This window comes from Crinia signifera, chromosome 2 (genome assembly GCF_055691185.1).
Source record: "Crinia signifera chromosome 2, ASM5569118v1, whole genome shotgun sequence".
Classification (NCBI taxonomy): Eukaryota; Metazoa; Chordata; class Amphibia; order Anura; family Myobatrachidae; genus Crinia; species Crinia signifera.
Genome location: NC_139218.1, coordinates 252588917 through 252614529, shown reverse-complemented (window position 1 = coordinate 252614529; position 25613 = coordinate 252588917). Strand labels below are relative to the sequence as shown.

Here is a 25613-nt window from a genome sequence, read left to right as displayed (position 1 = left end):
TCGCCACCATAGATAGTTAAATTTAAATATTAAATTTAAATATTATAATTAGATCAAATAGGCCGCCCTCTTTCATAAAAATAAAAAGACGACCCCATTCACCACATTTCAGTTGTCCGAGTCGTTATTTTAGATAAGATGATTTGAATGGTGCATGAATGCAGTGGGTCATGAAAGACTTAAAAGTCTGGTCCCACAAAGAACTAGCTAGCTTCCATACAATTTAGACAGGAGCTGCAAAGAACTACATCTGTCAGTGGATGTCAAGTTTAAGAATTTGTTTTAACAAGCAACATAAAAAGAAAAAAACCCTCACAGGTAAATATTAGCATGGGGTGTAAGAAGTTTGTACCAGTACAGGAATGCATTAATAATAAACATGTATCAACAAAATCAGATGCAAAGTAGAAGTAAAAGCATGTAAACCTTGTCAGCCCATAGTAACAAGCAATGCGTTTATGCAGGTACTGAAATTAATCATGCAATAAAAAACAGCTGTATTTGTATTTATCTAACATTATACAGACTACATTTCTCAGTGGCCAATTGAACAATACATATGCATTATATATACAGTACTAGCACCATATGATAATACATCTCTCTCCAATACATATACATACATCAGCCATAACTGTTAATAACATGTTTTATCTGGTTACAATGAAACCAGACAAGGGTGGAATATATTAGGCAAAAAGGGATCAGGCATTTTTTGGGGGAGTTGATGTGTTGGAAGCAGCAAAATGGGCAGGTAGAAGGACCTTATACCCCTTTCACACAGAAAACAAATTACCAGGGTGAAGCAGTTCTACCCTGCAATTTGCTGAATACTCCGTTTTGTAAATCCTAAGTCTCCGATCCTGTATTTTACAGGTTGACCTTTCACACAGAAGAAATACCAGTGTTATTCAACAAACTACTGGGTTAAATATTTGGTACTTGTGTACTTTCACGGCTCCCATCGCATGCCATATGTAGTGGCATGTGATGGGATGCGATTTTCCCGTGTTTTTATGCATTTTTATAAAATCGCATGCGATCTGATGCAATCTGATGCGATGCGATGTTATTTTTCACAGAAATAATGGACATGAGTTGACATTGTGAAAAATGAAATTTTGGGTGCATTTTACATGCTGTACCACCCCCACTATCAACGCCAACCCGAAGCGTGGCGAGCGGCGGTACGCATCCTACGACCTTTTCATACCCCCACTATCCACGTCGGCGTGGAGTTGAGAATAGAAAGTGTGGCGAGCCACCGAGCCCGAAGCGTGGCGAGCGCAGCGAGCCCCGTGGATACCTTCACAGGTATCCGTGTCCCCTCGCGGGCTTCACAGGTATCCGTGTCCGCTCGCCATGCTTCGGGCTCGGTGGCTCGCTGCGCTCGCCACACTTTCTATTCTCAACTCCACGTCGACGTGGATAGTGGGGGTATGAAAAGGTCGGAGGACGCGTACCGCTGCGCTCGCCACGCTTCGGGTTGGCGTTGATAGTGGGGGTGGTACAGTGTGAAAAATGACATTTGGGGTGCATTTTACATGATTTCAACTCATGTCCATAATTTATGTGAAAAATGACATCGCATCGCATCAGATCGCATGCGATGCAATTTTTCCCTGTACGATGCACATAGTGGGAGCCGTGAAAGTACACAAGTACCAAATATTTTAACCTGATAATTTGCTGTTCAGACTGCTCCTGGCAAAATGACCTGACATTCTAAATGCCAGGTAATTGCCGGGGCATATGTCTGAATGGGGTATTAGTGACTTTGACAAGGGCCAATTATTATGGTTAGACAACTGATTCAGAGCATCTCTAAAACAGCAGATTATGTTGTGGTCCCTGGTATGCAGTGGTCAGTACCTACCAAAAGCAGTCCAAGAAAGGACACCTGGGGGGAGATTCTCTAAGGTAAAAATGCGGTAAAAACCCTGTTATCAAGGTTTTTACCGCATTTCTGGGTTGCTGTAAAATACTAGCTATGATAAAATGGTGTCAGCAATGGACCATGGAGAAATGGGAGAGGGTGGCCTGGTCAGATAAATCACCTTTTCTTTTATATCAGGTTGTTGGCCAGGTGTGAGCGCATTGTTCACTTTTGGGAAGAAATGGCATCAGATGCACTATAGGAAAAAAGGCAAACTAGCAGAGGCAATGCAATGTTCTACTGGTAGACCATGGTGCTGGCATTTATGTGGACGATACTTTGACACGTACTACCTCCATAAAATAAACCAAGTACATCCCTCCATGGCCACGGTATTCCCTGAAGGCAGTGGCCTCTTTCTGAGGATAACGTACCTTCAACACTGCAAAAATTGTTCAGGAATAGTCTGAGGTGTATGACAGAGTTCAAAGTTTTGGCTTGACCTCCAAATTTCCTAGAACTGAATCCAATCAAACATCTGTGGGACATGCTGGAACAATCCAGTCCATGACGTCCCCACCTCGCAATGTACAGTATTTAAAAGGATCGGCTGGCAATTTCTTGGTGCAAGACACCTTCACCTTGTGGACTTCATGCCTTGATATTTCAGAGCCGTTTTGCCCGCACAAGGGGCCCCTACACAAAATTAGGCTGGTGGTTTTAATGCAATGGCTGATAGGGGTATAGACACATATAGTCATTTCATGCAACTCTGATTGTACATGCCTGCATTATTCCCCACTACTCTACCCTGACTAGGGTGGCCAATCCCGGGATCAGCGGGATCCCGAGATTTGGTCTCAAAAAGTCCGGGATTTCTATAATTCAGGATTCTATATTTCAGTATTAGACTGCACATGCGCAGTCTAATGCCGGGCAGCATCTGAGCACTTGCTCAGACGCTGCCCGGCTGTTCCCGAATCCTGACCCCTGCGTGCGGCCTGCATAGCGTGACAGTAGAGGTAACACTGCGCAGGCCACACCGCCCACTCGGATGCAGCCTTCTCCTGTGCCCGCCCTCTTCCACTCTCCTCCGCACGCCCACCTCTGCTCCTCTGCCCGCCCGCCTGCTGTGCTGTCTGCTAAGGAGGAGGTGCACAAGCCTGGAGGCACCGTGCACCTCCGAACCCACTCCACTCCCGCCCGCTAATGTAAGTAAATATGCGGGTCAGCTGGTGTTGGGGTGGGTATGAGACACGTCTGACACAACTAGGGATGCCAATCCCGGGATTGAGCATTTTTCGATCCCGTATCCCGGGATTGAAAAAATGCCCCGGGATTGGCATGCCTAACCCTGACTATTAGTGATTAAGACATACGTAGTCACACATATGTAGTCACACATATGTTCATACATAAATATACACAAACATATGTAACCAAGAAAAACAAGTGACTTATTTTCCAGATAAGGGCTTTTAAAAACTGAAATTTGGTTTATAATTAAAAATGACTGGTCTTTTTCCACACCAGCCCTGACATTTCCCTCCTCGTTAAACTGTTTAACAGTCACATCACAGTGATCAAGGAAGGATGTGTAGGAATAACCAAGTAATATACATTAACAGACTTTATATAGTCAGACTTTTGGAACTTTCTACAAAATGTATATACACTGGAGAGCAAGGCATGCACAATCTTTACTTTCAGACATTTTCCTAGAAGAGAGAGAAAGGTGGGGGAAATCCCCCAAGCTCCCAGTGGTGAATGCATTCAGCAGCATTGTCCCCTGAGGCCCTCAGGAAGTGAGACAAGACTGGACTTTTCTTATGATAATCTGGGAACCAGTGCACCCCTGGACAAGGGCAGCGTATTATTCTAGTGCTTTGTCCCAAATACATAAAATGGTGATGGACATCAGACAACAGTGTTAACAGAATATGGTTATTCTGAATCTACTCTATAGAATAAATCAAATCAGTTAATAAAAATCTGCTGAAATCAAAGCCCCTGGGAACATTGTGAGAAATCTGATCATTGAGTGATATTTGCTATGTATATTACCACATATTCCATTGTATTAAAAGAATACATGTAATATTGCCCAAAGATTATATTCAGTTGTCCTCCAAGTTAATAGGAACGTATGAAGCAAAAAATGTATTAAAAAGAAGATACCCAGTACTATTATTATTACATTTTATTTCTAAGGCACAACACGTTTTGTAGTGCCGTACAAAGAGCATACAACTGTGCAAGGAGACAGAACTTCATATAAAAATAACAAGTTCACTGTTGCAAGGGACCTGGCATCTCATGTCTAATGGCGTGTTAAGGGCTAGCATACACAATTTTAGTCATCCTTGGTCAAACTACAGTAAAATTAACCAAATGTATGTATGTTCAGTGTTTATGTATGATGTGTTATGTTTCTGTGTTGGGTGTATGTATGCAGTGTATGTGTGCACATTTGGTGTATGTATGCTGCATGCATACTGTGTTTATTTAGTTCTTTGGGTCCCCCTTGTCTTAAGTACCCCAAGCTCCCTGAAACCTTAATACAGCTCTGGCTGTATGCAACAAATATGGCTCCTATGTCTTATACAGACCGTGCTGCACAGTGGATGTTACATCTTTGTACGCAAGCAGTGGATCAGAAACCCCTCCAATAGGTTTTTTAATACAAATTCCAACAGCTGAAACACTTGAATATATTCAGACAATCCGCTACTACACTAAAAAAAACTCAGCTGGGAAGGCATTTTCCTACATCTCTGAATCAGGCCATGAGTACTGCGGGCTGACTGAAAGAAAGAGACATAATACATTTTGGACAGAAAAAGACTTGAAATATTTGTAGAAAATAATTATTTGCAAACCATAAACTATGGTCCTGTGTGGCAGGACCAGTATAAAAATTTATATTGAGTAGCAGATTGGAAGCAATGGAAAAACCAAAAGATTACCATATTGTAAGCGCTACTGTCCCAGAGTGAGTGAAAAAAGTTGGTATATACAAAAAAACAATGTGAGGTTCCACCGGGTATCATTTCAATGCTTACATAATAACCATATATGGTAGTGCTAAGAATCAATTTTTTTTTGGGGGGGGGGGGGGGGGGGGAGCACCCTGAGAATTGGTGTGGAATGTGCTGCTGGAGACATAGCTAAACAGGCCTAGTTTTCTGCACAATATCAATATAGTTTTATCCTAGAAATATCCCATGGAGACATACTGTGGGGTGCTCCAGATATATAAAGGAATCTTTGATTTCTGCCAATGGAGAGGTCACTAAGAAAGGACTAAGTACCCAAACAGTTACCATTCTCACAATTTTTATTGTACTCAATGTGGTAACTTCAGAAACTAAGGTGGGTATTCAATGTCAGGGGCACGGCTGTCGAGCTAGCTTGACAGCCGTGTGCCTGTCCCTTTCTTGCTTTGCTCGACTGGAGCTCGGCAGTCGGGATTCAATGTCCCGGCCGCCGAGAAAGGGGCGTGGCCGCGAGCTGAGAACGGAAATAGACGAGCTCCGGCCGGGAGCTCGCCTATTTCCGGCTTTTCTCAGCAGAACGAGCCCGACAGCTTGTGATGTCGGGCTCGTTCTGCTGAGAACCCCTGTTCAATGCTGTTGGGGAAGACAGCATTGAATAGGGCCCCGCAGCCATCTCCCCCGTCGGGAGATGGCTGCGGGAGCACGACAGACATTGAATACCCCCCTAAGTATTAATTTTGCATGGATGCATGCATTTAAATTTTGGACGCTGCAGGTGTTAATCTTCAAGTCAGTTAAAACTTTTCCGAACAACGATTAATTTTTTTAAAATATTTTATGAGCGGTCAGTAGAGAGTTCAATATCTTCATTTTAGATCTTGATCACACAACACTATGCACCAGTAGCCGTTTGCATGGCACACATTCAGTTTGAGGGCTAGACAATCACTACTGAAAAGCAACAGCTATTGCTTACTGTACTGCATGTGAACTCTGATGCTATCTCATCCATTTATTTACCTCCAGTCCCCAAGGGACCCATACTGTCGCTCATTGCTGGCACTTGCTGTGGCCTTGAACTCCCGCACATCCAGTGGTACCTGCCAATTTCCATTTCTGGTCTGCTGCTGTTCGCTGCCAATTTTAGGTGGTAAGAAGTCATTTCATTTGGAGTCAAATCCACATTTAATTTGTTTTAGTAAAGCCATTTAATGCGTGTTAGCCAGTTAGATCTACATATCTATTGCTAGGTGTAAGACAAGTACAGGATAAAAGACTTTTAGAACTGGTTAGAGAAAAGGACTACACATTTGATCACTAGCATGTTATAAATAACATGAATTCACACGAAAAAAAAAAAAAGATACTAGAGGAGACAAAAAATAAAAACAAATAAAGTGGCTTTGCAATGATTGCAGTAATATTGGCTATAGAACAGTGCATTTTATCTTTTATAAATAAACTCACATGTGGAGTAAGTCCATTTAGAGCTTAGAAACATTGAGTTACAGGCAGTCAAACACCAAAGAGTAAATGTACTAAGCATCACATTTCGAATCTTGAGTTACTAGTGTTTGTCATTTGCCACTAAAACTGCTGGAATTTATCTCCTGGAGCTGCAGATGACACTCTCCAGGACGTGTTTAGGAAAGTGATAGCAAGCCATTACAGGAATAAAAGGATAACATACTACTTGAGCTATATATTTGTAAAATTACTATTTTTATTTGAGTCTGTATGGTGCTAAAGCAGATATTGTATTCCCAACTACAGCTGTGGTGTAATTAAGAACAATAAACTTGCTCAGTAGGATGCAAGGAAGCCCTATAAATCGAAACATAAACCCTCATTAAGAAGTTCCTTCCAGACACATTTAGAAGAAACCTATTAATGGCGGACAGATGACCAAATAGCACTGAACCAATAAAAGTATAGAAATGGCTAATCAGATGCTCTTGAGGTGTATTTTTCAGCGCATAAGTTCCCACAGCGTTATACAACATATTGGACATCAAGCATTGTTGGGAATCCTGTCAACTTTTTGTTTTAATTTGCACTTCTTTGCAAACAAAGAAATATATATATTTTAAAAAACATACAGCTCAACAATATTCACACAATTTTACCCCATATGCCATTCCTTTTCTTACTAATACCACATACCCTCCAACATTTGAATATAAGAAATCGGTACACATTCAGAAAAGGGGCGTGACCATGAACAAAGGGGCGTGGCAATGGGCAAAAAGGGTGTAACCACGTCCCCTTTCCGAATGTGTACTGTGCACCAACTACTACAAGTATCATGCAGCTCATGTCACATAGTTGCTTGGTGGGCTGCTAGCATATTAAATAAGTATATTTAATATACTTATTTAATAAATAAGTATATTAAATATGCTTATTTAATATGGCAGCAGCCCACCAAGCAACTATGTGACATCAGCTGCAGGCAAAGTTTAACAGGTGCGACAAGATGATGCTGGGGTGATTATTTAGTGCAGCCTGGCTGAGTCACCTACTCTGTGCTGTTCAACTGTGACAGGCTCCAGACGGCGAGCGCAGCGCAGATGTCAGTGGAGATGATCATCCCCCTCATGCGCACCAGGCAGTGGCCAGCGCACCCTTCTCTCCCTCATAGAGATCGTGCCCTGAGTTCTCAGTCTGCGCATGCGCAGACAGTGAGGGCAGAGAGACATCCTTCCCCTGAGTGCGCAATGCACTCATGGGAACGGAGGGAGAGATGGGAGAGCCGCAGCACCACGACAGCAAGCACACAGAGCGGGGCCAGGAACTGAGTGACAGCCAGGAAGAGGAATGTTTTTTTCTGTAACAGTAAGTTACAGAAAAGCGGTACATTCGGTACAAACTGATTTTGCCGGTACAGACTGTTAAAAAACGGTACTGTACCGGCAAAATCGGTACAGTTGGAGGGTATGATACCATCATCTTCCCCCGTTGCCTACAACAGCACATGCTTATAAACCTTGTACATGCTATGCAATGTTCCCTACCGTAAGCCACGTTCTTTATTGTTTTAGTCATGCAATTGCTATTTATGTACTTTTTAAAGGCGCTGTGGACATATAAAGGGTAATAATCCATGGTGCAACTGGAATGTACATCTGTAAGGACCTGGAGTCACAGAAAATGGGAAAGTAATCCATGTACACCAACGCACAATTTGATAAAATGTTTCAGAAAAACATGAAGAGCTTAATTGCTGTAATTAGTTTATGCACTTAAGCCCTTGAAGTGATTTCACCATGAAGTTTCCTGTACTTGTACTGACAATGTCACAGAAGAGGACTGTCAGGATCACATGGAAACATGTTTAGACCTTATTTTTGCCTTTGAAGTGTATAACACATGCATCTAACACTGTCACTACACCACAATATGAACAGAATTAAAATTATTTACTCCATGTGGTTAGGGGATCTTATGTTTTAGAACTGCAAATGAAAACGACTTTACCAAATACATCTAACACATGGGCAGTGTAAGGATTTCATTTGAAGTGCTGGACTCAAGCATTTTATTGAAAGTTTTGTACGGTCAGTAGTGCATCAAAGAAATAAAAGCCACACAGTCTTGTACACAGATATCATTCATGGAAATCACTCCATGAGAATGCCCTAATAAAGGGCCGGACATAATAAAAGCTTTGATGCTTTTTTTGGATGGTAAAGCCAGACGAAAGTTGAAGCAGATCAAACGATTATGCTGCAATATTGGGATATAAAGAGAGATTCTTGTTATGTTTGGCAACTACCTTTGATGCTCATGGGTCCCCAGGAAACACCACTTATAAATTTATTGGACTACGGATAGTCTACATTTACCAGTTTAAATCCCTAGGCTAGGGAATCCGCAGATTTGACCTACTCATGGGTACATTTTTAAGCAAAACCAAAAACTTGTCTCCAAACCTTGGGGATTATTTAATAAACAGAGATTTTTGCAAACCATAAAGTATGTGGTTTTAATCCCGAAAATGCCAGTGATAGTTAGCTGCAAACCAGGCCTAGTTTTGCATTTACTATTACAGGTTGAGTATCCCGTATCCAAAATGCTCGGGACCAGGAGAATTTTGGATAACGGATTATTCCGTATTTTGGAATATTTTAATATTTCAATTGTTTATTTTGAAGTATCTTGCATGTATGCTGTATAAACACATAAAATACACACAAATATATTTTATTACCACATAAAATACACACAAATATATTTTATTACCACATAAAATACACACAAATATATTTTATTTGCTCAAAAAACAAGGTTTCAAAACATGAAACAAAATGTGTAAACCATCTCAGATATTGAATTTGAATGCCAAGCAATCATTTTCTTGCACATATATAGTGCCAGTTACATATCATGTCACCAGTAATGCTGTTACAAATGTCCCCAGTGAGTTTTTAGCAAAAAAAAAATTTTTTTTTTTTACTTTCTGGAATGTATGGTTTTCGGAATAATTCGGATAACGGATACTCGGATACGGGATACTCAACCTGTATTGCCATTTTCATTTTGTGGCCAAAAGGGCTGATAATCAATGTCTTGTAGAAGAGCTCATTAGCACATCTAGCCCCAGGTTAGGGAGAGATGTTTAACAGAACATTAACAGGTAAAGATGCACAGTTACGAAATAAGATGAATTTTTGTGGTGAAACTGAAGGGAAACAAGAAATCCTTTTATAACCAATTAACAGAAAATGTAATAAACACTGGGAGGGAGGTTCAACATATTGGAAAGATACTTAATTTCCAGAAACCCAGGTGGATATTTTTTTAATTGTGTTTGACAGAACTATGAATTTTATTATGGACTCCGATATAGTTTTTACATGATGTTACATAAAAACGGGTAAACAAGTTTTTATTTTATTCACCATACCACCATTTATGTTGCGCTCCTTATTAAATGACAATTTAATGTGCAACTAATAAACATCGATCACTGTTGTCCACCTAATACTCTACCCGAGCACCCCCTAATAAAATAGACATACCAAACATAGGTAGCTATATACTGACTAATGATTCAGTAGCAGATTCATCTGGAACTAAATTGCCATAAAGCGAACAAATAAGATACTGTAAATATACTTTTGAGCAAATAGGAAGTTTGATTAGTTTTGGGGAACCAATTGACTACTGTTGGAGGAGAGGAGCGAACCAATATAAAACTTGATGACATTGTGGCAGACTTTGTAGCAAATCAGCACAAGCTTAGCTCCTAGGTCACATGCCCTAGATATCTGAGCGAGTATGAATAAATTACATTTAAAGCAAAGCATTTAGAGGAGGGGGAGGGGTAATGAAACAAAAACAAAGGCATTCCAGATAACTTTACAAGCACTCCTTTCCAAATTACCATTACAGTCCATAATAATTTAGAAATGTTATATTGTAGTTTTTCATTGCCAGGACATGCTTGTATTGAAATAAATAATTTTATAAGGATGTTATGTTTTCCGTTCTGCCTACACTGCTCCACCAAGATTTCTGCCATAAAAAAAAATTCATACATCATGCAGAATCCCTTTGTATGTAGATTATGACCATTCTGTGCTTGATTGTACCCAGACTTGACGAGAGCTAAATCCAGAGTGAAAATTTAACAAACAAAAAAACTGCAGGCCCCCCCCCCCCCTCTTCATACCCAACCCCTTATTGTTTTTATTAGATCATGCAACCATCTCCCTTGCACAATATGGGCAAGTCATAGTGAAAGCCAATGGGGAGTGTTCTTCATTGAGGACACTAGAGCAGTGGTTCCCAAACTGTGTGCCTAGGCACCCTGGGGTGCCTCAGGACACTTGCAGGGGTGCTTTGGGTTGGTGGACCGGGATCAATTCATATTATTTATGGTCAATGTACCAGGCAAAACCAGTGCTTGTGGCTGCTAATCATAATATATGTGGACAAACAGAAGCAAACCCTGTCCCTCACCAGATAACTGACATATAAACACAATGCACTTCATTGAATATTTTTTTTCTGAATTTCTCGATAAGAAGCATTTGGCCTAGGGGTGCCTTCAAAATATTTTGATGCTCTAGGGTGCCTTGATTAAAAAAAGTTTGGGAACCCCTGCACTAGAGAATGAAAGTTTGCTCTATCACATCTCTCAGCATAGGCACTGTGGAAAAAACGGCATGTGTGTGTGCGCATAGGGGGAAATCCTGTTGGGTATGTTTAAGTTATAAAGGCAATCTGGAGGCCGCTGACTGCATATATTGAAAGAAATGTGGTGGTGTGAAGATCATATAAGGGTCATTAGGATCAGGTCTAATGGCATATCTTTTGGAAGGCCCTCAGCTGTTTATTACAAGTTAAGTGGAGCACCCATCTCAGGCAATTGCCCACTCTATCCTAAAAAGTGCTAAAGGCCAGTTCACAGGGTTTAATTTAGGTTTCATGGTCCTAATGGATTTAAAGTACAAATAGTAGTTTTTACGTCACATCTGCATTACACTCACCACTAAATGAGCCTAGCAGGTCTCTGTGGTAAAATGAATAATTTGCTGTGTAGGTAATGCTTACCAGTATTTCATACAGCACCTAATGAGTCATCTTTAAGCTATTTACAAGCATTGATTCCTATATAACATCTAGCAGCATGCCCAGTAGTTTGCAGGAGTTTCATCGCTTTATGCACCTAAACCTGATGCTTTTAGTTGCAACATGTGTGGTGAGTAATGGCCACCCACTAACTCAGGCCCAGCGGCACAAAACAGAATATTGCTTAACACTTTACATGGAAGTTGCAGGATCATGAAAACAATTGAATAGCCCCTACAGTCCCATTTGGGATCCTTGACCTACATAAATGTGCTCAGCCAAATACCTTGTGTTAGTTTGGTTTAAAAAGTATTTGTGATATCCATAAACGTTTCCATCAAGGTTTATTATCCCATATATTACAGAATAAACATTTATTATTTCAAATGTCCTACCATTTCCATGATTAACACGGAAATAATGAAACCAATCCTAATTACATTATATGTGCAAAAACATGTGGGGGGAACTTTATTTTCCTTCTAATTAATGTAATTTGCCATTTTAGCCACACCCATTGCTAATAAGTTTATAAAAATCAAGCATTCTCCCATAATATAATAGATGTTCTTCAAAGGTCTACCCTTACCCAGTCAAATGTGTTGCTACTGTGAGGTGGAAGGTCTAGGAGCAACAGCTGCTAAACCGTAAAGCAAAATCCAACACAAAAAGGACTGTCGAGTGCTGCACTACTCATAGGCAAGTGTTAGACTGCCCCTGAATGCAACAACTGCAGATGTTTGTCAGTATCTTTAAGGATCAAGGCTGGATTAGCAAAGCACAAGCTTCCAATCACCATGCACTGTGAAAAATAGCAGCTGGAGTAAAACAGCATTGGACTCTGGAGAGGTGGAAACATATTCTCTGACTAGAACACTTCACCACTGGCAATCTGACAACTATGGACAACAATGCCATCTTCCAATTGAAAAACAAGTAACAAAATTCTCTGAGACTGTTCTACATAGTTCAGACGTCTTTGTTCCAGTGAAAAGAGACCGGAATGCTACAGAATGACACTAGAGCACTGTGTGCTTCCAACTCTGTGGCAACAGTTTGGGGAAAGGCCCTTTCCTGTTTCAGCATGATAATGACTTGCGCACAAGGAGGTCCTTGAAAAAATGCTAATGTGTGGATGATGTTGACTCACACTATAGAGGCCCCTCCTTTAATGCACTGAAATCCCTTTGGGATGAATTGGTAAGGCAGACTGAGCTGAACCTCATCACCCAACATCAATGCTTGACCTCAATAATGCTCTTATGTCTGAACAGATCCATACCTCTGCAACAATGTTTCAAAATCTGAGTCTACATATTTGTGGCGATTATTTAAGCTTTCCTGAAAGTACAATCTTAGAGGTGACTATGCTTTACACATGTAGTGATCTTCCAAAAAGGCACAACTGTGGCAAAACCCCTTCAGTAAGCAATTTCATCATGTGCAGCTGAACAATCACATCAACAAGCAAACCATACCCACTTGCATCTTCCTGGAATACCGCCCATACAGTACATTGCATAGGGATCATCCGTTAAATCAGTGGTTTCCAAACAGGGTGCCTTGGGATGCTTGCAAGGGTGCCTCTGGTTGGGGGTTCACGACCAAAACAAATTATATATGCTCAAAGTGATAGTCAAAACCAGTGCTGATGGCTGCCAATTATAACATGTATGGACAATTAGAACCACAGCTATGTTCCCCACCACATAACTGAACCTGGGGGTGCCTTAAACAAATGCTAATATTCTAGGGTGCTCTGGTCAAAAAAGTTTGGGAACCACTGTAATAACTGTTCAACCATAATAGATCAAATTCAATGTTACCATATAGCATAAAAGGCTTGGAACAGGGATGGGCACCCCAGCTGTTGAATTACACATCCCAGCATACCCTGCTACAACTTTGCAATTTGCCCATGATACAACTTTTTCAGGGCATGCTGGGATGTGTAATTAAACAGCTGGAGGGCCAAAGATTCCCTATGGTTTAGAAGGTAAACATTGACCAACCAATAATATCAATGTTGGACTCTATAGATTGTCACAATTAGTAGTAATAACTATTTGGGCAACCAGAGGGAAGCAAGGGGCAGTCTTAAGGGTCAGGCCTAATGGACATGGTTGTTTTTCTTTTAAATTTATAAGACTTCAGATGGTGGCATCTTCCACAGTACTGGTCTAGCATCCAGATTATTTCATACATATTACTAGTCAACAAACACACACACACACACACACACACACACACACACACACACTAGCATCTGCTGCATTTTAAATCAGATGAACATAACTGTTTAATCCCAAAGGGGAGGGGGGCGGTGGGGCAACAAGACCAATCTGGTTCAAGAACATCAAACAGGGTTTGATACAGATAATATGTCACATTCTAACAAGAGTACATTTATCTACAAACCCATGACTGCCATAAATCCTTGAAGAAAAAAATGTTTTGCTGATGGCAATCTGTAACAAACAGGCTTTCTCTTCTCAGTCCAATCTTCTGCTGTTTAATGTTTTGTTCTAGCTAATACAGCCCTTTACACACTTATCATGGATTTTATGGTACATTAAAACCCAAATACACTGCCACTCCACCAAATGCAGGTTTCACTGTGCCTCAACATTTTTCACCAATTTCTGACCCATTCCAGAATTCTACTATTAGTCTATCCATCAAATCGGACAATCGAAACCATCCATATTTATTAAACTGCAAATATAGATCATCATATCATTGTACACCAAGCTCCCTAAGCAGCCTAGAACAGCCAGCTATATATCTGTAATGGCTGATGCAACATGTTATTTAAGTGTATACCCCCCAACATCAATCAATTATTGAAAATAAAGCTGTGGCAGAAGACCGAATTAGAACAGAAAGACTTTTGTTTTACCATTTGCATGAAATAACTTATAGAAATGTAGCAATATTAGGATTAATTGCTCCTTTAACACTTACATCCTCTACATACAACCATAGGTTCTGGCTATGCAATCCAAAATGAGCAGCTGCTATATTTTAGATTTCAGTAACCTATTCCGTATCCTCATTGTGCTGCGAGTGGCCAGGCTTTACCACCCAGCAGACTTTATTCAACTTAATTACTATGCAGTTCGTGCACAAAGGATATGTTTTTATAACTATCTAAGCATATTGAAGATAAATATGGAATACCGTATATATTTACAGTGTAATGGGTCAATTTATAAAGTATTCTTTAATCCAATAAGGTTTTATCCAGAATGAAAGCCAAAACATTTTTTGGGTCATGCTTATGGCAACTAGCACACAAAAACCAAATGGCGTAATTTATTTTAATACAAATCAGAAAGGCAATATGGCCCCTCAGTTGCTAAGTAACCAGTTCTCTGTTGAAAAGGGTTACTACTTGTGTTTACGCTTTAAAAAAAAGACTGCTTATGTGAGAACAGTCACCATTATTTTTCAAAGCCCAGAACCAGAGCATCACACTATACAATGTATTTTCAAATTGAAATAAATCAGTCATGAATTGGCATCTGCACCCATTCTTGCAATAGCTTTTTCCTTTTTCTCAACATACATGGTATATATCCATCCAATAGCTCAAATAAAGCACAAAACAGCCTAAAAGGATACCTTACAATAAGAAAAGAAAAACATAAAACCTGTCAGCCACAGTATGCCATATCCCTGTAACGGACATTAAAAACTGTTCCTTATCATAATTCACATATACAGTGCTGTACTGTAAATATTCCCATTCTGATGATGCACACTGATGTTCTAGGTCACTACCTTGTTTACTAGCCAAAAGGAACTTAGCAAGGCTTCCTCTAAAGCTAAATGCAACACATGTTTAAAACTACCGAATCTGCAATCAAACAATCCACATTATTTGCTGAAATATGAGGTTTAAAATACATAGATAAAATAAATGACACACACAGACACACGGAATGAGATCAGCCTACCAATGAAAGCCTAATACAAGAACCCTATGGGTACCTTTTCTCTCCTGGCTTTGTTCTGTCGTTTCCTCTGCTGCAGTTTCCATGGTTGGTTTCATCCCATGCACCAAAAATGCTTTTTAATTCTCCTTCCAAACACTTTCTTGTGTCTCTCTTGCTGTGGGTTTGTTTCCCTGCCTCCTATTTACAGCTGCAGTGATTGAGTGCTTCTGTTCTGTACTACACTAGATCACAGCCCTTTCCAAGATGCAGACTTGTCAGCTTCAATTCCGCTCTGCCTACACTGGTCCTCCAAGATTTCTGCCAGAAAACAGTCATACGTCATGCAGAATCCCTTTCTAGAAAATGGCCATTCTGTGCTTGATTGTACCCAGACTTGCCGAGAGCTAAATCCAGAGTGAAAAAAAAAAAAACTGCTGCCACTCCCCCCCCTTCATACCCAACCCCTCCTTTTTCCTCTAGAGCCCCCCTTGTAAAATGCTAATCACTTCTCATAATTTAGGGATGCACATGTGACATAACCACCAGAGGGAATTTTAGAAAACAGCAACAGAACAGTCCCTGTGTCACATGGCACTCTGAAGTTGGGCCATCCCCTACAATCAATTGCCTGGCTAATGTCTTCAATTATCTTATGTGCTTTTTCCCTAAGGGAATTTCCTCTCACTGAAAAGGGCATATAGTGATAACCTGCACAGATTGTATGCTCCTATTACTTAAGTATTACTCAGAAAAACTCCTATTCAGGCAGCTTAGATCCAGAGAAACGAATAGGAAAGAAAAAAAAAGAAAAAAATTCTTTTTTGTTTTAAGTGTAATATATACACTATGGATAAGATTTGAGAACCAAAATTTTTATCCTGAAAAACACACTAATGACTTGGGCGCAGAACACATGTGTGCCATAAGTGTTAATCCTTCATTACTCACTCAGGTGTACAGTAGGTAAAATAGTCCGATTATAATAGGTGGATTTAGGAGTCCGGCCACGCATATGTACAACATTATTTGCCCCACACAACTACCTAAAAAAAAAATTTTTTGTCTTTGTGCCCCCCACCATAGAATAGAATGTGCCTCACTTTCCCTAAAGTGTAGAATTTAATGAGCCTACCCCCCCCCCCCACTACCTTTAAATGCCATGCATTGACCCATTAAAGCTGCACTTCTCCCTGATAAAAAAAAAAGTTTGTGCCCCCCCTCCAGCATGTTTCCCCAGCGTGTGATGTGATGACATCACACGCATTACAGAGAAGCTGAAGCAGGAGAGGGAGAGAGACCAGCATACACTGCTGCTTCCCTTGGCTCTGACGCATCCCAAGCTGCCCAGCACACCCATCTGCCCACCCATCCTGTACACAGTAGCCAGCTCTGCGTACAGTCAATTGAATCAGTGGGGGAATTTGACATCTCTGCCATGACCCCACCCGCGCTGCGGCTGACTCGCCTCCAGTGCTCAGTCAGTGGCCAGCGGCAGGCAGCAGCACGTCAGTGCGTCGAGCGGGTGCTGGCGCCCACACAGACCCTGCTACTGCTTGCTCCTCCAAGCGGCTGCCTTACAGTAGTTACGCCACTGATCAGGGAAGGAAGCTGCAGTGCCGCCCCTAGGCACACGCCTCATGTGACTGGCGGGTAATCCGGCACTGCTAATTATGTCAAAGTTTACACAAAAGTAAACAAAAAGACATGAAGGTACAAGTCATGTAAGAACTTAGGGTGCATGAAGACTGGATACATTCTCAGAGCAGGTATAATTATGCAATTTAGAGCATGTTCAAATCATGTAACAATCATACAGTTAGACAACAAAAGGATATACATTGTGCAGATGGGTATAGTGGGGTGCAGATAGGATTAGGTTTAAAGCCAGAATGATCAGGACTCTGGACCGCACCAGCTATCCGCAGCAACCCTGCATCAGCTACTGTGTGACAGCTGTCAGATACACGTGGACGGACCTGGAGTGGTAAAAGTTGCTGTAGTGAGAAAGATCTAGCTGTGCTGCAGCTGTGGGTCAAGAGGGGGCTGTGCATTTCCATGCACCGATGGTTGTGTGTCATACATGGAGGACTCCCTAGAGGGTCTAGCATTCTGGAGTCTGTATCGGTCTGGCTTTCACCTAATGCCCAATGGAGGAGTTTCTGAGAGAGGATTAGGTGGGACGAGTTGTAAGACATGTATAAAGTGAAGGTGATGTCACACATTTCTATATTAATGCACTGAAATATGGGAATACATACCCAATCCTGGCAGTGGTTATGCTGTGGTGAAAAGTCTGACATCGGCATCCTGATATGGAGGATCCAAACAGAAGCTCTATTCTTGCTTGAAGCCTAACCCCTGTACCCCCACTGCCTAAACCTAACCACACTAACATTAAATTCCCCCCAGTGTCTAAACCTAAACCTTCCTCACTCCCTTGCTGTCTCTCTGCTTTTTCTCTGCCCCTGCTCTTATATTTCTCTCCACACGCCCCCTCTCCTTTTTCCTTTTCCCTGACCATTCTATTTCTCTCACCTTTCTCTCTCTGCCTCTCTCTCTATCTTCCCCTCCTCTTTTCCCACACTTCCTCTATCTCTCTTCCCTTCTTCTCTCCCTCAGATTGTCTCTCATTCTCTCTCCCTTTCTCTACCTGAAACATTCTCTTAGCCCAGGCATGTCCAACGTTGGCCCTCCAGATGTTTTGAAACTACACATCCCAGCATGCTTTGCAATAGTTTTAGCATTCTCTAATAGCAAACTGTGGCAAAGCATGCTGGGATGTGTAGTTTCACAACATCTGAAGGGCCAACGTTGGACATGCCTGTCTTAGTCCCTTTCTCACTCCCTGGGCCAAATGCAAGAGCTTCCTAGGTAAGCAGCTGTGTGAGATGCTGGCCGAACGCAGATGTTTTCTTAAAGGGGCAATCCCTTACAACAGTTTTGCCTTGTTAATGATTGCCCCTTTAATATGTCTGAGTTCAGCCGTCATTCCGCACAGCCGCTGAACTCTGAGGCTATTGCAATTGTCCCCCTGTCTCTCCATGACATCCTCTCTCTATTGTGACAATGGTGGGGGTAGGGGGGCCCCTTCCAAAATGTTGCTATGGGGCCCACAAAGTTCTAGTTCTGCCCCTGCTACTATATATATTTGAAATACATGACTACCATTTTACCAGAGAGAGAGTTTGATTTGGGTGGAGTGTGTAGTCTGCAAAACACATGATATGAAGCAGCAATCTGCTGTGGCAAAAAAAGGGGTATTTCTGCATACTTTTACGGCTTTCTGAGAGAGAAAAAAAATGGCTGACACTTTAGGGACGGTGGGCCCTAGGGCACCCTTATTTGGGGGTTTGCCTTAAATTTATTTGAAGTGCTGCAGGTAAGATTTCTCAGAACCGCCCGCACACAATACATCATATTCAAAATAACCATTTGTGCTCAACCATGTACAGATGTATGCACGTACATCTAGCTTCCTTTTGTACTAAATAACCACTTCTGCATGTTCTGACTCTAGTGCCAGGCATCCTTTTTGCGACTTTTTCTGTTAAATAGCATCTTGTTTGCAAAACAGAGCAAATGTGACCCCCACAAGTGTGAAATGTAAAACCTTATAATCCAGCCGCATATTCATTAAAAAACAAATATCCCCTAGGGCAGTGGTCGCCAACCTGTCACACACGAGCTACCAGTAGCTCGCGGCAGCAACCCGGTGGCTCGACCACTGCAGCCTGTCCTCCTGCCCATTCCTCCCTGCCTCCATTGCCCACTGCTGCTGGCCGCTCCCCTTCTAAGTTATGAGGTGAGTACAGTGCATCGAGCACTTCTCTTTCCACTCACCATGTATCTCTGTGACTGACTGGGCCGTCAGCCAATCAGAGCTCGCAGGCCGGCAGCCAATCAGGAGCTTTGACTTGCTGACAGTCCAGTCTGTCACAGGGAGGGAAGTGAGGGGAAGGAGAGACGCGCTCTGAACTGTGCTCTTCTGCCCTCAGAGCTTGAGGAGAAGCGGCGGCGGCGACCAACCAGCAGGGGGACACCGGACTCCCCCCCACCCCCCCACCCCCCCGGTGCAACAAGCAAGGTTCGTTGTGCTGCTGTTGGCGCACAGTGGGGGCATATGTGTATCGGGAACTATTGGGGACATGTGTATCTGGCACTGCACTATTGGGGGCATATGTTTATCACACCTCCATTTTCACTGGCTGCAATCCATGTGGCTGCACACATTTTCTCTGTCACAGTACCGCCAGAGCATTTATTTAGAATGGCACCACAATTGGATAGGCATTGTTTGGGGGGCATTGTGTTTATAGCATAACTGCGGGTATTGGGGGCATTGTGTAACTTGGCACTGCTGATGGTATGGTATATATGGCACCGTGTCTATTCAGAGAGACTGGGGGCATGTCCAGCAGCTCTAAGAGCGCTGCAACAGGAATGAGAAGTATTATCAAGACTTTCAGCAACATTCAACGCCCTAATTTTCTTAACCACACCCCCTCTTCCAGTATTCTTCCCACACATGCAGGAAGAGTCTTAAGCTGTGTACACATGCTTCAATTTTTCCCTGTTTTTGATTCTGCTTATAGAAGCAAAATCAAATGGTTTTTAGGACACTTTCGACGGGCATTCGATTTGATGCACGCTCCAGTTTTCTCTATATTGAAAAGAAAAATAGACTGTGCAGGCAAGGAAATATCGAATTCGATCCAGTAAATGGAATGTGTACACTGCACCTTGAGTTTCATTCATCAAAATCTAATGCAAAAGTGCACATAAAAAAAGCAAAATTGAAAGGTGGTGGAAAGGGGAAATCGAATCTAAAGCAATTAGATGCGTCTGTACACACCTTAAGGGCTGATAAATGTCATTCTATATTTTCTGTTTCTGATATTAGAAACCGCATATAGCTTGTACTATACATTTTATACTGCATCATCCAGCCAAAGTTAAAGCTATCGGGAGAATTTTCTCTTTAGCTTCAAAAACCCCATGAAAATACATTTTGGGATGACAGGCATGAGAGATGAAAGCAGGTGGGCAACAAAGATCATATAAGAAAAATGATGGTGGCCAACTGTGGGCATATAAGAGGGAATTTCATATGAAATCTGTGAATGTTGTAAACTGAAACTACAGACAGGAAAAATGGGTTTACCAAGTTATATCAATAAATATCACATAGTGCTTGTTTTTGTGGCATATTTTGCTTACAATGGTAAGAACATGGATGTTACCTGCCAGTATAGCTGGGTACACACTTAGAAATTTATTGTTAACGATATGGACTACATTGATCACGCCTATAAAGGGAAAATAGTCGTCTGTACATGCAACTCAATTTTGACGATCTAGTCCAACGACTGCATGTACGGAGCAGTGGGCGGAGGACGTCACTGACCCATAATGTTACCGATATCGGTCAGTGTGTATGCACTATATGGTGACGCCCGTGGCATACAGTTAACAATATCGGTGGTGCCGGGAATTGTGTACATGGCTTAAGAATGTAATTGCAACATGAAAACAAAAACACTCATATCTAAGAGGATTCTGTAATATTATCTTAGTTTTGGATATAGTTATTGTATTACTTTTTGCCAAGTGATGCTTTAAAACGCATTATGAGATCTGCAACATGCATGACACATTCTATTAGTATGTCCAACACATAAAACAAAAATAAAATTTGTAAACTAAATGATAACATGTGTTTTTATCAACTTAAGTAATGACTGATGTCTGTGAAAAAGGATTTGTTTGTAAAGAGTCACAGCAACCAAGAATCAAACATTGCACATAAACTGAAATAAAGGTCTAAAATTGGTCATACATTTTATCTTGCACATATGGAGAGTGTGATTGAGCAGGATACAATGCAAACTACAGTACAATGCAGCGAATGACATTCCTGTGCAGAATCATTTTTGCACCAAATGTAACAGAAGGATATTCACCACAAATTAAAAATGCCAGTTACAAGATGTTACTAGCTGACTTAAGGTGTGTTAACAAGGGCAATACAATGAAATGTTAAAAGTCCCTTTTTATCCTATTTTAATAAAAAAGCCCATTTAAAATAAATCTATCAAACAGATGGCACAGAGAGCCACAGAGCTTCTGTGGGTGGAAAGTAAAGTGCTTGGGAAAAATAAAAGAGGAATTTGGCGAATTGGAGAAAGCCGCAAAGCTGAGGGAATAAGAACAGAAACAAAATAATATATTGTTTAGGATATCTCAAGTGCTGCCTAACTGTAGTATTAGATACATAAAGGAAACCGCCATTTTGTGGGTTGAACAAAAAGTCTTTGAGAATGGATCCCATTCGTTCATTAGGTGCATGCGACACCACATTTTACATACTAATTTACCATTGCTGCAATGCAGCATAGAACACAGTTATTGGTTTGTCACAGAACAGCCTTGTGGGGCACGACAACCCCATACAGTAGTAGGTCATAAAGCCCTCAAACTGGAAAACTGTGTGAAAGCTGTATGATGTAGTTCAGTGAGCTCCACTCCTTTGTTTTGGAATACATTCGGTTACCTGCACCTTCTCCGGCACTAGCAATGAGAGTACCAGCCACTGTAATATTTTATTACTAATTATCTGTGAAAGAATGTATGATCGGAATTCAGCACTCCCTACAATATAAAGGGGACACGGATTGGACCACTCACACGCAGTGCCAGATTAAGCCTTCGGGGGGCCCGGGGTACTTTAGCCAGGGGGGCCCCCTTGCACTTGTCATTACTGGCCGCACACTGCATGGGAGTATATTACACTGTCAAAACACAGAGTAAAGGCAGTATAAACTTGGTCAATGGGTATATATATATATATATATATATATATATATATATATATATATATATGCACATATACATAAATACATACCATATGAAAAGCCTATGTTTGTCCCTCTGTACCTTACTCTGTAGGAGACCTCACAGTCCTAATGCTGCCTTTGATTAAAAACCCTCCCATGACTAAGCTGCTGCTGCTGCTGTTCTCCATGGGCATGTAATGAGCTCAGCACAAACCTCTCAGCCTCTGCCCTCTGGTTTAAAGTGTCATGGGACTTAGTCAACTCCCAGTAATGCAATGCACACTTGTGCAATCAGTGTGCCTTGGCTCCCGATGCTCAGCACCATTAATCATTGTCACATTGGCAGATAGGTGAAGCTGCAGCACTACCCCACTCCCATGCACAAAACCTTCAGCTAAAAAAATAAATAAAATAAATACATGCCAACCACAGGGGGCCCCTAGCTAGTGGGGGGCCCAGGGGCACTGACCCCTTGTGCCTCCATTATAATCCGGCCCTGCTCACACGGTCCTCTTAATAAGGTATGTTCCGGTGTTCAACTTCTGTGTTGGATTCCAGAGTTGCCTGACCAAGGTTTTTATTCCTGGAAATCTTTCACTACCAGGGTTAACCAAGCAATACCCCAGTCAAAGTAGCAGCGGAAAAGAGGAATAAGTACAAGTAAATAACTTCTACAAATAATAATCAGATATTGTAATGTGAGCACAGACACAAAGGCTTTCAGTCTTGGCATAAAGGATGGGAAGACGCATAATCCTTGTATATGTGACACGTGCACTATGAGATTCGGAACCACCATATCTATAACATGGATTTGGATATTTATAACCGCTAAGAAATTTTTCCCATTCAAAGGCACCCTATCAATAACTAGAGGAGGGCTGGCAGCAAGCCTCACTACAATCTCAATACACTGCCTAGGTCTCAGAGGCAGCAGCTCACACCCAGTTCATTTAATATCAGGAAAGGAAGAGTAATACATGGACTTTTTCCAAATGAGTGCCGTGTAAGTGGATCAAGGGTGTGGCCTACATCTAGTTTATTTCTAAACTCGACTAGATAGTGATATCAAACAAAACTGTCCCTGATGTTACAAAATAATATTACTTGTTCAACAATTTTCATAAATGTTGTCTGTACAATTATACAATTACATGAAAAGAGTACACAAAGTCATTGCTCTTATACAGTATATGTGGTTTAAAAAGCAGAGAAAAGAGCTTTCCTTTCCTATAAGACCGTATTTTTTTGCAAACTTTTATGCTCCTTATAACCAACAATAACAAAAAAAAAAAAAGCTTAAAATCCAGCATTTGTATTTTGGAAATGTATGGCCTCCCACAGCCTTTTGTGGTATCTTTCCGAGTTATCCACATGCAATCTAAAACCAAACAGGATGTGTGAAACCAAGGAGTCATTAGGAGTGCCCAGACAAATACAGATTTGTGTGAGAAGATCTGCATTCTGATCCATCCACTACTTGACAATGGTGAGTTTATAAGAAGATTGTTTGTTTGGCTTTTTTTATTTTTTAAAGATTACATTTTTATTATAGTTTAGCGAAAATATGGGGGAGGGATACAGAAGGAAAAGATGGGGGGGAATATCTGGTACACAGAAATACATGAATGTAATTCCACATTTAACAGTCATGGTGTTACATAGAACAGTTGTATACGAATAGCGGTACTTGAGTACAACTAGATAACAAATTATAAATGAATGCGTTGTGTCTTTATGTCGTTGGTAAGTGAATCTCAGAGCCATAGTAATGATCTATAACAGGAATTACCATATAGTCAATAGGGGTGGGAATAATGGAGATTTGTGTTTCCATACAGGTATTCTAATATTCCAGGTGTTCTCAAGGGCCTCACGCAGTGTTACATTTTGTTGCCCATTTTGTTGAGTGACTGTTGAATGAGGAAGAATGTGCTTGTGCCAGTAGTATCAAACTCTGAATGTGTTTGAACATCCTCCTCTATTGCTAAAGTTGTGAGGATCAGTGAAATGCGCCAGTTTTTGCCAAGAATAGTTTGGTGGAAGCTAATATATGACCGACTACATAATGGTCGTTGCGATGTATGTAATCTGGGAATAAGTGAAACAGGGCTATTTCTGGGGAGAGACGAGAAAATATAGACACAAACATACCCGAGTGCTAGGTAATGCGCTGCCCACCTCCCCCCTTCCAAATTGCAAGTAATGCTGTCTCCTTGTGCTGGATGCCACTATGCAGTCTCCTCGTGTTCTGCTGCCGGCTGTCCCTCCTCAGACCCTGCTTTCTATCGGCACCCGTCACAGACACCCAGGACCCGAGGTACAGTACAAGCTGGGTGTTCATGTGTGCCAGGGGTTTCAGGCTGGGTGTTGCTGTGCGTATATCTATGTGTGTGGGGGGGGCACAGGCTGGGTGTCTGTGTGTGCGCTTCAGGCACAGGTTTCGATGGGTACTGTGGGTGTGTCTCAATCAATCGGGAGGGGGGGCAGCTGACCCCCACATTTATCTTGCCTCTGTGCGATTGAGGCAAACTTACACCACTGGTGATGGTTCATGGTGATAATTAGATACAGAAGGGACAGCAGTGACCTATCAATTGCTACCCCCAATGCATCGCAGTAGGACACGAAGCAAGAAATTATGGGTACATGATCACTAGTGTTTCCTGTATTAAATGTATTATTCTAGATATAGTAAAATTCAGATAATTTCTAACAGCACCTTTATAATGTCAGAACTTATTATGATCCAGATGTAATAAGCTTTGAAAAGTGATGACAGCTCTTAACTGTCATCTTTCAAACACAAGCTGAGAGTGATAAAGTAACATGAAACAGCCTATCACTTTCAGGGCTTAGTACATCTCACCCTACAACATCAGTCTATGACATTAGATATAAATATACATTCCTCTCAACTTCGTAAATATGGGAAGCAGGACTCCTGCAAGCTCCTGTTCAGAGGGTGCTGCCTCTGTAAAGTGGGACATGGCCACATACGAATGTCAAAGTTCATTTCCTTCACTATAGGGGCATGACCAGCGCTCTGAGCTGCTGGCCATGACCCCAGTCCCACTGTCTGCCATGAATAAAAGCTGTATGCGCACAACTTCTATTCGCTCTGCTAAACATTTATTAAAAGGAGTGCCCATAAATTTTGGATTTAAATGCACCGAAAGAGTGGCTTTTACAAGCTACAAACTACAAACTACACCTACTGAGTAATCATTATTTTGGCTACTCGCCACGATGAACCAAAAGATTTAGTCCAAAACATCATCTTCTAGTCTTTAGTTGACCACTGGGATAAGCCTCTTCTTCATTGCTGTAGAACAGCAGTCCTTTTGCAGTCCAAATTTTTTTGTTTGCAATTCAAAAAAGTCTGGTTTAAATT

General features: G+C 41.4%; 1 protein-coding gene across 6 annotated transcripts in view; it reads right to left on the bottom strand.

The window, feature by feature from the left end:
- The window catches only part of GPM6B (glycoprotein M6B), a 127976-nt gene that overhangs the window by 33991 nt on the left and 68372 nt on the right, over positions 1-25613 (bottom strand). Inside the window, exons 1-2 of one of the 6 annotated variants that reach the window (XM_083174292.1) lie at positions 15442-15807; positions 5893-6006 (exon numbers count right to left, since the gene is read on the bottom strand). The exons of 1 other annotated variant lie outside the window; for it this stretch is intronic. In XM_083174292.1, coding sequence (XP_083030418.1) covers positions 5893-6006; positions 15442-15502 — 175 coding nt within the window. In that variant the 5' untranslated portion in view covers positions 15503-15807. Of the gene's footprint in view, positions 1-5892; positions 6007-15441; positions 15808-25613 lie in introns of those variants that run through there. 4 more of the 6 variants (XM_083174294.1, XM_083174293.1, XM_083174295.1 and 1 more) reach the window with 4 other exon arrangements.